General features: G+C 53.2%; 1 protein-coding gene across 4 annotated transcripts in view; it reads right to left on the reverse strand.

Annotated features, from left to right (window-relative positions):
* SEZ6 (seizure related 6 homolog) overlaps positions 1 to 3,377 on the reverse strand; it is a 45,022-nt gene extending 41,645 nt beyond the window's left edge. For 2 of the 4 annotated variants that reach the window (XM_045070232.1, XM_045070230.1), the window contains exon 1: positions 3,162 to 3,377. In XM_045070232.1, the coding sequence (XP_044926167.1) occupies positions 3,162 to 3,216 (55 nt within the window). In that variant the 5' untranslated portion in view covers positions 3,217 to 3,377. The remainder of the gene's footprint in view (positions 1 to 3,161) is intronic. The other 2 variants (XM_045070233.1, XM_045070231.1) reach the window with 1 other exon arrangement.
* Positions 3,378 to 14,472: the final 11,095 nt, after the last annotated feature.

Below are 14,472 nucleotides of genomic sequence, written 5' to 3' on the forward strand. Positions count from 1 at the left end.
TGCAGCCCCCAGATTTTGAAATGTACTGTTAGAATTCCACATCTCCCATCGAGTCTACAGGAAACCGCAATTACCATTTTAGGTTAAAGCAGCCCTGGTTTGTTAACCCTTTCCGCACTGGGATTCCTGAGGCCAAGCCCTCCTCTTTCTCGCCTTCCTCCTTCAAGCCGTGCCTCCCAGACACCATCCCTTGGTTCCTGACAGAGAGAGCAGTCCCTGTTTGTGGTCCCCTCCCTCCCTCCCTCTTTCTGCCACACACTCTCCTCCGAGTTTAGAGACTGGAAGCATTGGGTCCAAGGTCACAGGGCCAGCAAGGCAGCCTCTGTCCCAGGAGAGACCCTACCCCACCCCAGTCTGTACCACTTCCACCTTCACAATCTCCCCAGGCCACATTCACACACGCAGAGTTTAATTAACTTTATTGATATTCAGAAATTAGGAGAATGACTAAAGGTAATTGCTCATTAAAAATCATTAAACTGACACAGCAGGCCCAGGCACACACCACCCCTCCCAGAGAACGGCTTTCCTCCATGTGGCAGGATCCCTGGGGTACCATCCTCTGGTCAGGAGGATCACGGTGGCCCACAGTGGCCCTCAAACCAGAGACCGATATTACCGCACCCTCCCCCCACCGTACAACTGCGGGGTGGGATCCAGAGAGGGGTTGAGCCAGGCCCAGGGTGATCTTATCCTGCCTCCCCCCACCCCACTTCTGAGGCCTCCGACATCAGGGGCCCTTGTGCCACTTCTGGGCGGGTCCCAGGGCATCTCATGGGCTGCCCAGAGCTGTGTCCCTCAACTTATGCATGAGCAAAACTCTGGGCTGGGGGCAATCTTGAGGCCACAGGCCTTGCGCTGTACCACCTAACCCTAACTCCAGGTCTTTACTGCTCGAGGCCTGCCTTCTCATGGCTGGAGCTCCCAGGAGCCCCGAGATGACCAAATGCTCTGCCTCTCAATGAGACAACTCAGTCCCCCAGCCACTAGGACCTGGAATCTCCACAGAGATGGAGGGGCCTGCCAGGGCTTGCTCTGGTCCAGGTCCCCTCTCCTCATGCCTGGCACTGCATGGCTGCTTCCTTTTCTCCCTTGGGGAGTGAAAATAAAGGTCTTGCCCAGCAGGTGAACTCCTAGCCCCTTGGGCATGTGGCCCCATTGGCATTGGAGAGGTCCAGCTAGGTCAAGGAGGGATCCTGGCTGGGGGCACCCAGACTCTTGGCCACAGTGGACAGATTCCTCCCAACACTTGCACACTTATGCCCAGTGGGGGTCCTCCAACTCTCAGCCACACCAGCCATCCATCCTCCTGGAGACCCGCAGTCTCACTCCAGCCCTGCAGGGAGCTCTCTGGCATAGGCTGCGCTGCACACTAGCGGCCTTACACACTCTTCTCACTGGCTCACTGCTGAGCCCTCACCCGACATCCAGACCTCCGGAGGGGCAGACATCCTTGGTTGGATCTGTTATTCCAGACACACTGGGCCCTGGTTCACACGTTCACACTCAGACCCACACACCTGCAAAAGAGGCTTCAGACACAGGCTCTGAGCCCCAGGGGAGGTGTCCAGAGCAAGATGTGGCCAGACCTGGGAGTCCCGGACGCCCAGGGACATCCTCAGATGGCTGGGCAAGGATGCAGGCTTCTTCCTTCCTCTTCCTGCCCCCAGCAGGGTGGGGTTTTGGGGGTCTCCTTGCTTTCCCCCACCCTCCAGCCCACAACGTGAACACTAGGTTCTGAGTTCTGGGCACCAAGGGAGGACCAGGCGTCAAGGGAGGAACAGAGGAGGGCAGCCAGGGGGCGGGGCGAGGACACCCGGCTCCCTTCCACCCACACGGATCCAAGACTGGGAGTCTCAGAGAGCAGCTTCTGCGTCCCTAGGGACGCAGAGCGCAGAAAACTGCCATCCAGAGGCCCAGCCTGGGCCTGGCCCCGCTGCCCTGACCTCCAACATGGCCTGAAAAGATCCAACGAGTAGATTAGAAACTCCCACCTTCTCCCCACTCTACATCAGAAGCTATGAACCATATACTTTGAGGGACAGCAGGTCCCAATTCCAAGCAAGGTGCAGGCGAGCCCACCAGACTACCGGCTGCGGTGGAAGAAAGACCTGGGGGTCTGTAGCTTTGGTGAATGTTTGTTTGAGCCAGGGCCGCGCAGGTCCCGTCAAGACTTGGAAACCTTCCTTCCCCAGAGGCATAGAACCTTCATCCTCTCCCTAACACTCCCTTGCTGCTCACTTCAGGCCAAGCTTCCCTCGACCCGGGACCAATTAAGTTGGAGACCCGACTGCGAGCAGAGGGCCGGAGGCAGCAGGGTAAGGTGCCTGCTCTCCTGCGACGAGTCTGCGGCCGTGGGATGGGCGGGGGGTGAGCAGGTCCGCGGGCCGGGAGGGAGGAAAAGCTCCGGGAGTGGGCAAGGCGGAGAGTGCAAGGAAAGGACTTCGGAGAGGGAGGCTCTGGTGCAGAGTCCCTAGCCCAGGACCTCAGCCGTTGCGGCCCATCAGAGCAAGTAGCCGAATCTGGGGGCCCCGCTCCCCCGAGTTTCTCCCTGGAATTGTACTCTAGGTTCCGACTCCGGCGTGGCTGCGCGAAGCGGAGGGAGGTGAACGACTTCCCGACCCCGGGGTCCGGCCGCCATCCGGCTCCGTCCCTCCGCAGTGAGGACGCGGGGGGCCCCGGTACGGGCAGCAAAGTCTAGCGAAGTTTGGCGGGCAGTAGGGAAGGCGGGACCACGGGCGGCCAGCAAGACCATCCAGACTCACCGCCCCTTGCCCTCTCCCCCTTCCTGCACGCGTCCCGGCGCTGCTAGACGCCTGGAGTGTGGCGAGGTAGCGCGCGGGTGAGCGCGTGAGTGTGTGAGGGGAGGGGGTGGCGTGATGAATTGCAGCAGAGAAATCCCATTAGATCCGGGGAGATGATTAAAGGCGAGGTCTTGGCCGGGCGCGAATGGCGGGAGCCGCGGCAGCTTCCCGCCGGTTGGAGCCCGTGCCCCGCCCGGCTCGGCCGGCGCGGGGGCCAGCGCAGCCGGCAGAGCGCGGTGCTTGCGCTGGACAGCCAGATGCGCGAGGCTGGGCGGCGGTACGGTCCTCTCTTCCCACCCCCGGGACCCCGCCCCCGCCCCCGCCCCCGTCCTGCCGCCGGACGCCGGGGTCCCTTACCGTGAGCCAGGAGCGCCAGCAGTGAGGGCAGGAGCAGCAGAGCTACCGAGCGCATGGTGCCGGTTGCGGCCGCGCCCCGGGTCGGAGCTACGGCGGGGAAGCGGGGGGCTCGGCGGGGCGTAGGCGCGGGGGACAGCGGGGTCCTGCGGGGTAGAGGGAGCGGGGCCGCCGCCGCCGCGCCGCCAGCGCCTGACAGAATCAGCACCACGGCCAGCGCCTGGCGTCGGCGCCGGGGATCGCCGCGCGGGGCTGGGGGCGGGGGCGCGGGAGGAGCGTTTACCGTAAAGTCTCAAGCAAAGGCGCAGAAGACCCAGCGGCGGGAGCACAGGCTCCCGCGCCACCGCCCGCTCTGAGGAAGAGCTGCCCTGTTCAATGTGGGCACACGGCCTCCTCCCTTCCGTGCTGCCCACGCCCAGCCAAGCCTGCCACCCTTTCCCTTATTAACAGCCTGCCAAGGAAGTGGGGTCCTCACCTGATTTTCCATGAGAGAGCAACCCCCTCTCCACCTCTCTCCACCCCATCCTGGTACCTGAGGGCACCAAGGGTGACCTGGGAAGATGTTCTCGAGTGAGGCAGCTGGCGAGGCCTGCGTGCCCTTGTGGCAGCTCCGTCTTGGGCTCATAATGAAGATGGCTTTTGAGCATACAAAAGATAATAAATTATTACTTTGCGCTCAATAAATGCCAGGGCTCCAGGCAGCTGCATCAGCAGCAAACTGTGCTCACAGAAAAGCTTAATTATTCGATATTATAGTTAAAAGCCAGTGGTACTCGCGTCCTGGGAAGACATTCTTCACAGGAGGCAACTTGGGCCAACCTGTGGGCAGCTGAAGATAGTATTCTCGGTCCTCATGCAGCCCAGGAGCTCCAGGACCCTGTTTTGGCAACATGCACTCTCCACCCCCAGGACCAGAGAAAACAAAGAACAGCCAGTGAGAAAAGACCCTTCATGCCTATCCATGCCCACTTTCCTGGAACTGGGGGAGAAAATGGGACAGGCATGGAGGATGGGAGCCTTTCCCTAGGGTTATTTTAGATAGAAACTTGAAGCTCAGGGGAGTAGCCAGGGAGGCTCTGCCATTCAAGGACATGGAAAAATAAACTTCCATGGCTCTGCTTGGGCTCAGGAGCTCCAATGAGTCATAGGGCAGCAGAAAGGGCAGTCAGAGCTGTGTCATCCCTGAGGGTGATGTTTAGACTTAGGGGTTTCTGGCTCCATAGACAGGCTCACTTGAGCCTCAGTGGACACAGTGGGACATGACCATGTGACTGATGATATTCCCCATAGAGGAAGAGGAGGGCTGAACAGCTTTTTTATTAGTGCTTTTCACATGAACTTGGCTCTTCCCCAAAGCTTTCAGAACCTATTGACTGTCCAGTACCCTTCCTGACTTCATCCTGGAAGCAGGTGGCAAGACTTCTCTTCTTAAGTCTCATTCCTCAGAGAATCTTTTGATCCTTACTACCTCCACTGTCTTCCAGCTCAGCTCATCACAATCTCTCCAGATCCTCTTGCTGTGGGCTCTCGAGAGTCACCTTCAACCGAAACACTTCCATAAAGAATCCCAGGCAGCAGGCAGGTGACTTGTGGAATGGAGGATTTTTGGACAGTCTTTTCAAGAAGCTGAGAAAAAAAGAGGACAGTAGCAGAAGATTGGCAGAAGTGTGGGGGGGAAAGGTTGACAAAAGAATCAAAGGTGAGGAGAGGAAGCCAGGAAAGGTGCAGAAGAGAGAAAAAGTTGTCAGGACAAGAGGGAGGTAGAAGGTTCTGTGGCTGAGGGAAGTTTGGAGAAATGCTGGTAAATGGCATGAGAGTCCTTCTTTCCTCTTTAAAGGTATTCCTGACCTTCTCCTTGATTTTTGGCCCATTTGAACTTAGTAGCTTGGGAAAAGGAGGGCGAGTCATGACCCAGGGATGAGCTTTGTATGACAGGATGATTCACGGTGTTTTGGAGGCTGGTGGGAGGCTTGTCTCCAGGCAGCTGGGGTGGACACTACTCACAAGAAGGGTAAATGGAGACACCCAGGAACTTGCCAGGTCTCCTTCCCTATTGCTTGAACTAAGGTAAGCATTCAGGAGAAAATCCAATGGAGACTACAAGTCCCAGAATGCAGCACTCTGCCCTGAGCTCAGAGGATGGGTGTGTACTGCATTATGGGAAGAATAATGCTCCCGGGTTGTCTCTCCCTCCTAAAGATGGTCAGCGCTGTCCCTGTGAAATGGGTTCCCAGTTAGGCTGAGGTGGAGACTGGCCCAGACTGGGAAGCAGTAGAGTTTTTGTCAAGCACCCTGTCTATGTCCTCCAAGAGACCCATTCTGCCCAGAACTCAGAGAGAGTTGCTTAATTGTCTGTCTTCTCCATTCATTGTCAACTCCTAGAAGGCACAAAACATATCTGTCTCCTTCATTCCCAACCTAGCTCACTATGTGCCTGGCACTTAATAGATGCCTCATAAAATTTGTGAATAAATGATGTGGGAGTAGCGGAGGTAGGGTGGTGAGGGAGGATTGTCTAAAGCCCAACGCAGGTCATTGGTGCCAAACGAGTGCTGTGAGATCCTGGAAAAGGGGGACAGGATCTTCTTGTGGCGGTGAGGGGAGGTCATTGAAAGCATCACACAGAAGACAGGTGGACTGACACAAAGTCTTAAATAAGTTTTAGGTTTCAGTCAGTGGAAAGGAACGGGGAGGACATCCAAAGTTGAGGGAGTGGCGTGTACGAAGACAAAGTGGTGGAAAATGCGAGAGAGTCTGGGGTCAGTGTGAAGGCTTGGCTCTGGTAGAGTGGGACATCCTTGTAGAGATCTAAGAGGGAGGATGTGGGGTGGCTTGTGGCCAGACATGGTGGTCATCTGAGTTGCAAGACATTCTTGGGGGCTGAAGGATTTATCCCATCACAGAGATATCTGCACCAAAACAAGGGAGTCTGGAATTATTAAGGTGGGTTTTTAAGCACCACAGCAAGTGGTAGTAACTGAGAAGGGTTCAGGGCTGACCCTGAAGGTTGGAGGGTAGGGGTCTGAGTTACAATGGCTGTGCTAGGACTGAGGGCCAGAGAGAGAGAAGTGGGGCTCTCCAGTCCCAAGGACCTTTGCAGCTTCTGCCCAGACAGTGGCAGACAACCATCCCATGTCTCTGGAGAAGCCACTTCCAAACAGCCCATCAATTTGCAGGATCACAGGCGCACTGGTGACTTATTTTGAAGTCTCTGTCTTCACATGGATGACACTTGCTTTCTGAGTGAGAGGAGAAGAAAATTAGTCTCCTCCGAGATAGTTCTCGAACCAAAGCTACATCTTCTGTGGAGCCAAGGGGGTTGGGGACTTTAGAGAAGCAGGGGCAAGAGACTGCCTGACACCTGACTCTGGAGATTCCCGGGGACACAGAGCTGTGGGTTCACTTCCACCCACTCCTCAGAGGGGGCTCCCAGACCTGGCAGCATCTTGAACAGGCCGGGATAGTATTTCCTGGAGTACCCGAAGTCAACCCTTTGAGTTTAGGGGTAGGAGGTGGGCCCTACCCTCATAAATGGGGAGTCCTGGAGCCTGGGCATTTGCTCTTGCTCCAGGAGCAGGACCACACTGCAGCAAGAGCCCAGGATGGATGGAGACGGTAGCACATAGTGGTTTGATGTGAGCTGTTTTCCAGCTCCAAACCAAGGCCTCCAGCCTGCCCGTCACCCCCAGCCAAGGCCTTTGATCCTCTACAGCTCCATAAATGTTTAATGCCACTGGCTGGGCAGAAATGAGGCAGGTGCTGGGACAGAGAGACTGGGAATAAGACTTAAAATCCACAATGCTGGCCAGATTATTTTCACGTAGGAGCCCTGGAATGGGTGGGAGGAAGCCTTTCCCCCTCCACGTGACAGAAGTCCCAGGGTTCAAGTTTGCGGCACTAATAAAGGAAACTCTTTGAAAACCCACCAAGGGGCTGAAAATAAAATGAATAATCAATTGCAACAGCCTGATCCCGAGTTTGATTGAAGGAGAAAGATGGAAAGTTAAATGACAATCAAATGCAAATACAGCTCAACAAACACCATAGCAATTATCAGGCGAAGGAACCACATGGTGTTTGCAGGCAGCGGGGGTTGGCAATTTGGAAGCCTGGGCCCGAGCAGAGGTGACGGGCGTGGGGCTGTTTTAATGGACAATTAAATAGATGCAAAAAATCCCTGCATCTATTTTGCATATACTGCTAATGAGTGGGGATCCAGAATCCTGGCATCCAAGGGGAGGCTATGCCGAGGTCTGTAGCTGCCTCTGCACCATTTCAGAATCGAAGAGGCCCCGGGTGCTTGGGAGGTGAGACTAGGGGAGGCGCATGAATCAGAGGACCTTGAGAGGGTCACTCCAGTCTCATTGGAATCTTCACGCCAGCTGGTGCTGAAGGGATGAGTGTGGAAGTTGAAGGGAGCCCGTGGGGTCCTCCAGGAAAGAGCTTAAGGTGTTGGCCTTCCAAAGGCCCAGAGGCCCGTGAAAGCGGCCTTCTCCTCTAGATTTGCATAATGTTTTGCATCTCATTTGAATGCTATTAATTTGGTGTCAGGCTAGGTTGGCATGGAGTAGAAAAAAGAACAGCTGGCCTTCTCCCTCCCCTCTGTATCCTGAGGCTCACCCTGAGCCTAGCCCTCCCTAACTTGGGGAGATTGAGGTCTCCTTTCCACCACCACACCCCAATGTTTCCTGGCACTTGGGAGTCCCTTGGTGAAGCCAGCTCCCAAAGGCCAGGCCTGTGTGGGCAGTGTGGACACGTTCAGGGTGATACGAAGAAATGATCCCTTGAGGTCACTCTCACCAGACCCACAGATACCATGGGATGATGCTGGCAGCCTTCTCCCCAAGCAGTCAGGTGGCTTGGCTTGGAAAGTGTCCAAAGATAATAACCAGGAGAGGGAGGGAACCAAGACAGGTGATAATCCCAGAGAAATATAGAGGGCTCTAGAAATAAAATTCCCTGAACTCAATATTTCTAGTACTTGAACTTACATAAAATACACTTGTCCAGAGGCATGGGGTTCATGGTGGTGTGGCTCTGGGCCTGGAGCCCTGGTACCAGGGTGATGGCCATGTGAAGAAGGGGTGGGGCACCAGACCAGGTAGGGCGAGCCCCTGAGAGAGGAGGAGAAAACCCTCTGTGTATCCTGAGGCTGCCCCTGGCAGCTGGGCCTCAGGAAGCTACAGTCAGCTGGGGGCGTGGGAGATCAAAGCTTCCCAGTCTTCCTCAAAGGCATCTCAGTTCTTTCCTATGGGGAACCCACTAGGGTGCCCAACTGACCTCTTGCCTGAGTGGTCTGTCCTGAAATCTTGGTCAATAGATGTGAGGGTGTTTATGCATCGGACCAGCAAGGAGGAGGTGTTTGACCCAAAGGTGGTCTCCTTTTTGTCAGGGGGAGCCCCTCAACCCGACAGAATCCCTGGCCAACTCCTCCCACTTCTGAGAAATAGGGCAGGAATGGGGGGTGGGGTGGGCGTGAACAATTATCCCAGCCAGATTGACCTCACACCCCTGTCCCAAGCAGTACTCACTCTGGGGCAAGCCATAGCTGGGGGCAAAAGAATGCTCTGTATCCTTTTTATGACTGATGCAAGATTGTTGGGTGGGGGGTTGCTTTGAATAACGCAAGAAGATAATTGAGTTTTCCTCTTTGAGCAAACCCAGGCAGGAAGCTTTGGCATTACATAAGGAATGGGCTCATAACTGGCTCATATTTTATGGAAAGGGTGTAAGTATTGCCTCTTTAAAAAGATTGCCACACAGGGGCGTCTGGCTGGCTCAGTCAGTGGAGCATGCGATGCTTGATCTTGATCTCGTGGTTGTAAGTTCAAGCCCCACACTGGGGGTGGAGATTACTTAATAAAACTTCAGGGACTGGTGAGTGGCTCAGTCAGTTAAGTCTCTGCCTTAGGCTCCGGTCATGATCCAGGGTCCTGGGATTGAGCCCCGCATCGTGCTCCCTGCTCTGTGGGGAGCCTGCTTCTCCTTCTATCCCCTGGCTCATGTTCTCTCTATCTCAAATAAATAAGTAAAATCTTAATAAATTAAAATCTTTAAAAATAAATACATAAAAATTTTAAAAAATTAAAAAGATTGCCACCTGCATCTAGAGCAGATTCACAAAAATGTATTATATTCTCATTTTTTTGGAAATTAGCCCCTGAATGCAATGGGCTATTCCTGACCTTTAAAAATAAGAATACTAGCACCATTTATTACTTGCTGTTACCGGACATCAGGTTGAAGGATTTAACTACATCTTCACAACAATTCTCTGAGGTAGGTACTGTTATTGTCCCTGTTGTACAGATGAGGACATGGAGGGCCTGAGTGGCTGAGTGATTTGTAGGCAGTTCATGGTTAAACCAAGATGTACTAACAAGGCAGAGCAGAAAGGCATAGGTGACCGTGGGCCTTAGAAGGGGGAGGTGTGGGAGGGACCTCAGGCTCCCTAAACCTCTGGCCTGTGTCCTTGGTTCACCTGCAGGGGACCAGTGCCTACCTTTCCTCCTCTGGTGCAGTCCAGGGAGGGTAGGCTGCTTGGAATAGGGGAAGGCAGGGCTGGTCACTTATTAACTTGTTCATTAGACAAATATTTATTACATATTCAATGTCCTAAGTGCTGGGGGTACAGAGGGGAATGAAAGCAGACATTGGCCCTGCTGGATCGGAGCTCACAGTCTAGAATGGAGACCCTACCCAGAACCACCCAAGTAAATATAAACTGTTAACAAACCAGGTACTCAGGTGAGGTTCACAAACTGGGGGTTTGACCCAGTCAGGGAAGGCTACCTTGAAGAGGAAGTGATTGAGTAGAAAGCCGCAGGAGGGGTTGGTGTTAACTTGATTGAAGAGGGAAAGGAAACACCTTTCATACAGAGGGAACAGCATGTGCAAAGTCCTGGGGTCAGCAGGACTAAGAGATGGTTGATGTGGCTGGATCACAGAAAAGAAGGATGTGGTGGGATGCTGCTAGAGAGGTAGGCAGGTGTAGAGCTCCAAAGTTTAGTGGAGCTATACATGATCTACCCTTCTCAGCTGCCCGTACGTCCATCCATCCATCAGTCCATGCGTTCCCTCCTCCTACCCAACTTCCTACCCATTTCGTTCATCACCCTTTCACTCATTTGTTTACTGAATGAGGGAACATCTTTTTGTGCCAGGACCTGAGGGGAATAGGGAGAGGCAGAGCTCTCAAAGAGCTCCCAGACCAGGGAGGGGAGATTGAGTGTCAGGTCACTGTGATGCAGCATGTCTATCTCCGCAAGGTGCTTAAACAGGATAATAAATGCCTAGAGGCTGTCTCCCATGGTTTGAGCTTCCTAAGGCGAGGCGACATCATTCCTTCCATGGGGGGTCTTCCAGTCCCGTGGTTCCTCTTCCAACCTCATTCCTTTCTGCTCCCAATGCAGCCCACTTCTTACCACCCCCGGGTGGGGACTGTTTCTGATGTTTGCTTTCATTGACCCCTCTTTTGGGTCTCAGAGGTCTCTTCATCTCAGGAGAACATAGGGAAATGTGGCCAGGTCTCCCTCAGATATTGGAATACAGCTCCAGACACTTCCTTTCCTGGACATAAAAAGAGGACAGAAACCCCGGATGTCCCTCGATTCTAGCCATGCATTTCCACCCTCCACTCCTCTTTGAACTACTTGTCCTCTGCATGTGACATCACAATGGTCTCCATGGCAACCAACTGTGAGGTCACCAATCCTTAAAGCAACAGAATCTATGGGTCTGGACAATGGTTTGGAGGAGAGAGGGTGAGTGCAAAATGCGGGTCCAAGAGGGAAACCATCTCCTCCCGGAAAAGGGCCACCTAAAACCTATGGGAGGGAGGAGGGTTCCACTTCAAGCCCCTTTGCAGAGAGGGGTTTAAAACAGTTTCTTGGTCTTGTCCCTCACTGAAAAGCTTCTACACTGACACTGATCCCCTCCAAAATTGCCCATGAAGGTAGAACTTCATATAATCTGACTCAGATGGGCTGCAGAAATTGATGGGGTTGCTGAACAGAATCCTGGGATCACTGACTTGGCCCCATGTACCACTGGGAAGTGGAGATGGGAGTGTGGTTCTGGTCTCAACCCCACTGAGTCAGAGGGTCTGACCAAGACCTGACATATGTTTGAGCCTTGATTTCCTCCTCAGAGGAGGAGTGAAGGTGCCAAGGAACCTTGATTCCTGACTTAGAGGATAAGCAACAGCTTGGCTTAAGGCTGTTGGGTCTGCCCTCCATCTTCTGTGAGTGAGTGGGGGAAGTGGCTGTGAGGGGAGGAGGGTAAGGGTGGGCACACGGGTGTTTTTGGATGGGCTGGGACAGCTGCTGGTGTCTCTGAAACCATGTTAGTGTTTTGTGAGAGCAGGACCCCCTGGAGAGGGAGACCACTCATCCAGGGGCTTAGTGCCCAGGCTTGAAAGTCAGGTCTGGGTTCAAGTTATCCCAACCTCATGCTTTCCTTGGGCAAGTTTCTGGGCCTCACTGGGCTTCCACTTCCTTACTTAGAAAGGGAATGCAGGGATGCCTGGGTGGCTCAGGCAGTTAAGTATCTGCCTTTGGCTCAGGTCATGATCCCAGGGTCCTGGGATGGAGCCCCACATTGGGCTCGGTGCTCAGCAGGAAGCCTGTTTCTCCTGTTTCTCCCTCTCCCTCTCTGCTGCTCCCCCTGCTTGTGCTCTCTTGCTCTCTCTGCCAAAAAAATAAGTAAAATATTAAAAAGAAAGAAAGAAAGGGAAAACAGTACTACTTGCCTTTGAGAAAAGTATTCAGTGAGATAAACTGTAGGAAGACTTGGGACAGAGTAAGGGACTCCATAAATGCTTGTCATATTCACTTTTATATCCCCTTAGCTCTTAGCTGCGGGTTTTGTATATTATATGTGCTTCGTTAATGCTTGTGACTGTCAGAACAGCATGAGGAATAGAGGACAGTGCTTAGAGCAGGGGAAGTCCACAGGCCTGGGTTCAAATCCTGGTCCTTATAATAAGCCAGGCACGTGTTAAGCGCGTGGTGGGTGGTGGCACCTGTCCTCAGTTTTGAGGAGGGCTGTTTTTGGCAGTTTCTGTTCCCTGTCAGCTTCAAGGAAACGAGAGTTAATCCATGGCGTGTCCGGAACTGGAGAGTGGGTGAGCCTTGAGACTGGGGCATAAGAATGGCAACCTCAAAAAAAAAAAAAAAAAAAAAGAATGGCCACCCAGCTCATGCTAGTCACAGGCGCTGGGGTGCTGGCTGGCTTGGTACTCCTTGAAGTCACAGCTGAGCAGTGTCTCACTCATCGGTGAAACCCAGAGCCTGGCACATGGCAGAGGCTCAGTAGTGGTTAAGGTCCATGGAGTTAGACCGTGTCTTTATGGTCACGGGCTGGCTAACATATCGCATGTACCCCCCCACCCCGTCCCAGGCTCTTTTCTAAGCTCTTCGCCTGTTGCCGAGCCCCACGCAACCAGACAGATGATATTAATCATCTTTAAAATGAGGAAAGAGGGGCACCTGGGTGGCTCAGTGGGTTAAAGCCTCTGCCTTCAGCTCAGGTCATGATCCCAGGGTTCTGGGATGGAGCCCCGCATCACTGGGCTCTCTGCTCAGCAGGAAGCCTGCTTCCCTTCCTCTCTCTCTGTCTGCCTCTCTGCCTACTTGTAATCTCTGTCTGTCAAACAAATAAAATCTTTTAAAAATAAAATAAAATAGGAAAATAAAATAGGAAAGAGAGCCCAAGGTCACACAGCTGGAAAGCAATGATGGGTCTGGAATTTGAACTCAGGCTAGTTCTAGAACCTACCCTCTCCATCCCCAGGGTCTCCCCAGCCTCAAGGGGGCCCTGCCCATCCATTCTGCCTCATTCCGCCTCCCTGAATTCCCTCCCCTGCCTCTCCCTCCTGCTCCTGGCTTCTTCCAGCTGAGCCTGGATCCCGGGCAGCCCAGTGCAGGATGCAAATTCTACCCCCACCGGGCTCAGCCATCTGCCTCCCCCTCTCTGCTGAAATAAAGCTGTGACTGCCACTGCCACTGCCACAGCCGAAGCCACTGCCGGATCCCTTGCTTATTTCAAGTCCTCCTAAAGCTTGTTGAGTTCTTAACTTATTAAAGATAAGCACATGGAAATTGGGAGCAAATCTCTTTATTTATGACATAATCTCCAGCCCAGAAAAGCGGTAGGAACAGTGTTGCCTATATTAGGGAACCAATAGGAAAAAAATCAATTAGATCCGCCAGAGCATTTCGCTATTAACTTTCTTCTGATATTTCTCTTAAGGCTGGCCGTGGGGGTCCCTGCCAGCCACAAGCTGCAAGAGAGAGGAGAGCTTTGCAGGTACAGAGCAAGGAATGTCGCAAAGAAGGCAGCAGACCAGGCTCCCAGAAGACAGGCCTGAGAGTCTCTCCATCCAGGGTCTACTTCACAGCCCTCCAAAGCACGGCCGGGAAGTCCTGATGTCGGTTCAGCCTCCATGCTTCTTGCTGCTCATCAGCTGGTGTTGTCAAGGACAGCTTGTTATTTTTTGCTTCTTGCAGACCTGAGCCCCAAGCCTGATCACATTTCTGCCAGATCCTTAGAAGAAAGGATTCTCCTCTTCCGGAATAACGTTATTCTGGAGGTGCTCTTTTTTTTAAGATTTTATTTATTTGACAGAGAGAGAGAGTACAAGCAGGGGGAGCAGCAGAGGGAGAGGGAGAAGCAAGCTCCCTGCTGAGCAGGGAGCCCGATGTGGGGGGCTCGATCCCTCGACCCCAGAATCATGACCCGAGCCAAAGGCAGATGCTTAACCGACTGAGCCGTGCAGGCACCCCTGGATTTTTAGTGGAGTTGTCTACTGATGGGGGACATAGCCTGGGACTGGCAGCCACCTCATGAGGTCCTCAGGCTCCTCTGCTGGCCTCCATGAGCTACTTCCAAGCTGTCTCCCACCCATAGGGCTCTCCCCTTGTTCCTGAGAGCCTACAAGGGGGGCTGTTCTGGCTCCCATAGTAACCCAGGCTTCATCTCAAAGGCAGGGGATCATGGCTCATTCACCAGTGTTTCCTCGGGGCGCTCAATAAATATTCATCGAATCAATAATTATGATAATAACAACTCCATTGATTGAATGCTTACTCTGTGCCAAAGCTGAGAAAGGCAGACGCTTTTTTACCTAGAGTCGGACCCTTTTGCTTCTCTCTGAACCAGAAGAGGCTTCCAGTGTTTTGCTTTATGCTATTTTCTAGCAGCAGCTACAAGAAGTATCATAAACCCCACCTTACAGAGGAAACAGACACAGGAAGAACTAGCCTATCTCAGCTAATAAGTGAATGGTAGGCTCTATCCACCTCTTTTAGTCATG

This window comes from Mustela putorius, unplaced genomic scaffold (assembly GCF_011764305.1).
Source record: "Mustela putorius furo isolate JIRA1106 unplaced genomic scaffold, ASM1176430v1.1 tig00003962_pilon_pilon_pilon, whole genome shotgun sequence".
NCBI lineage: Eukaryota > Metazoa > Chordata > Mammalia > Carnivora > Mustelidae > Mustela > Mustela putorius.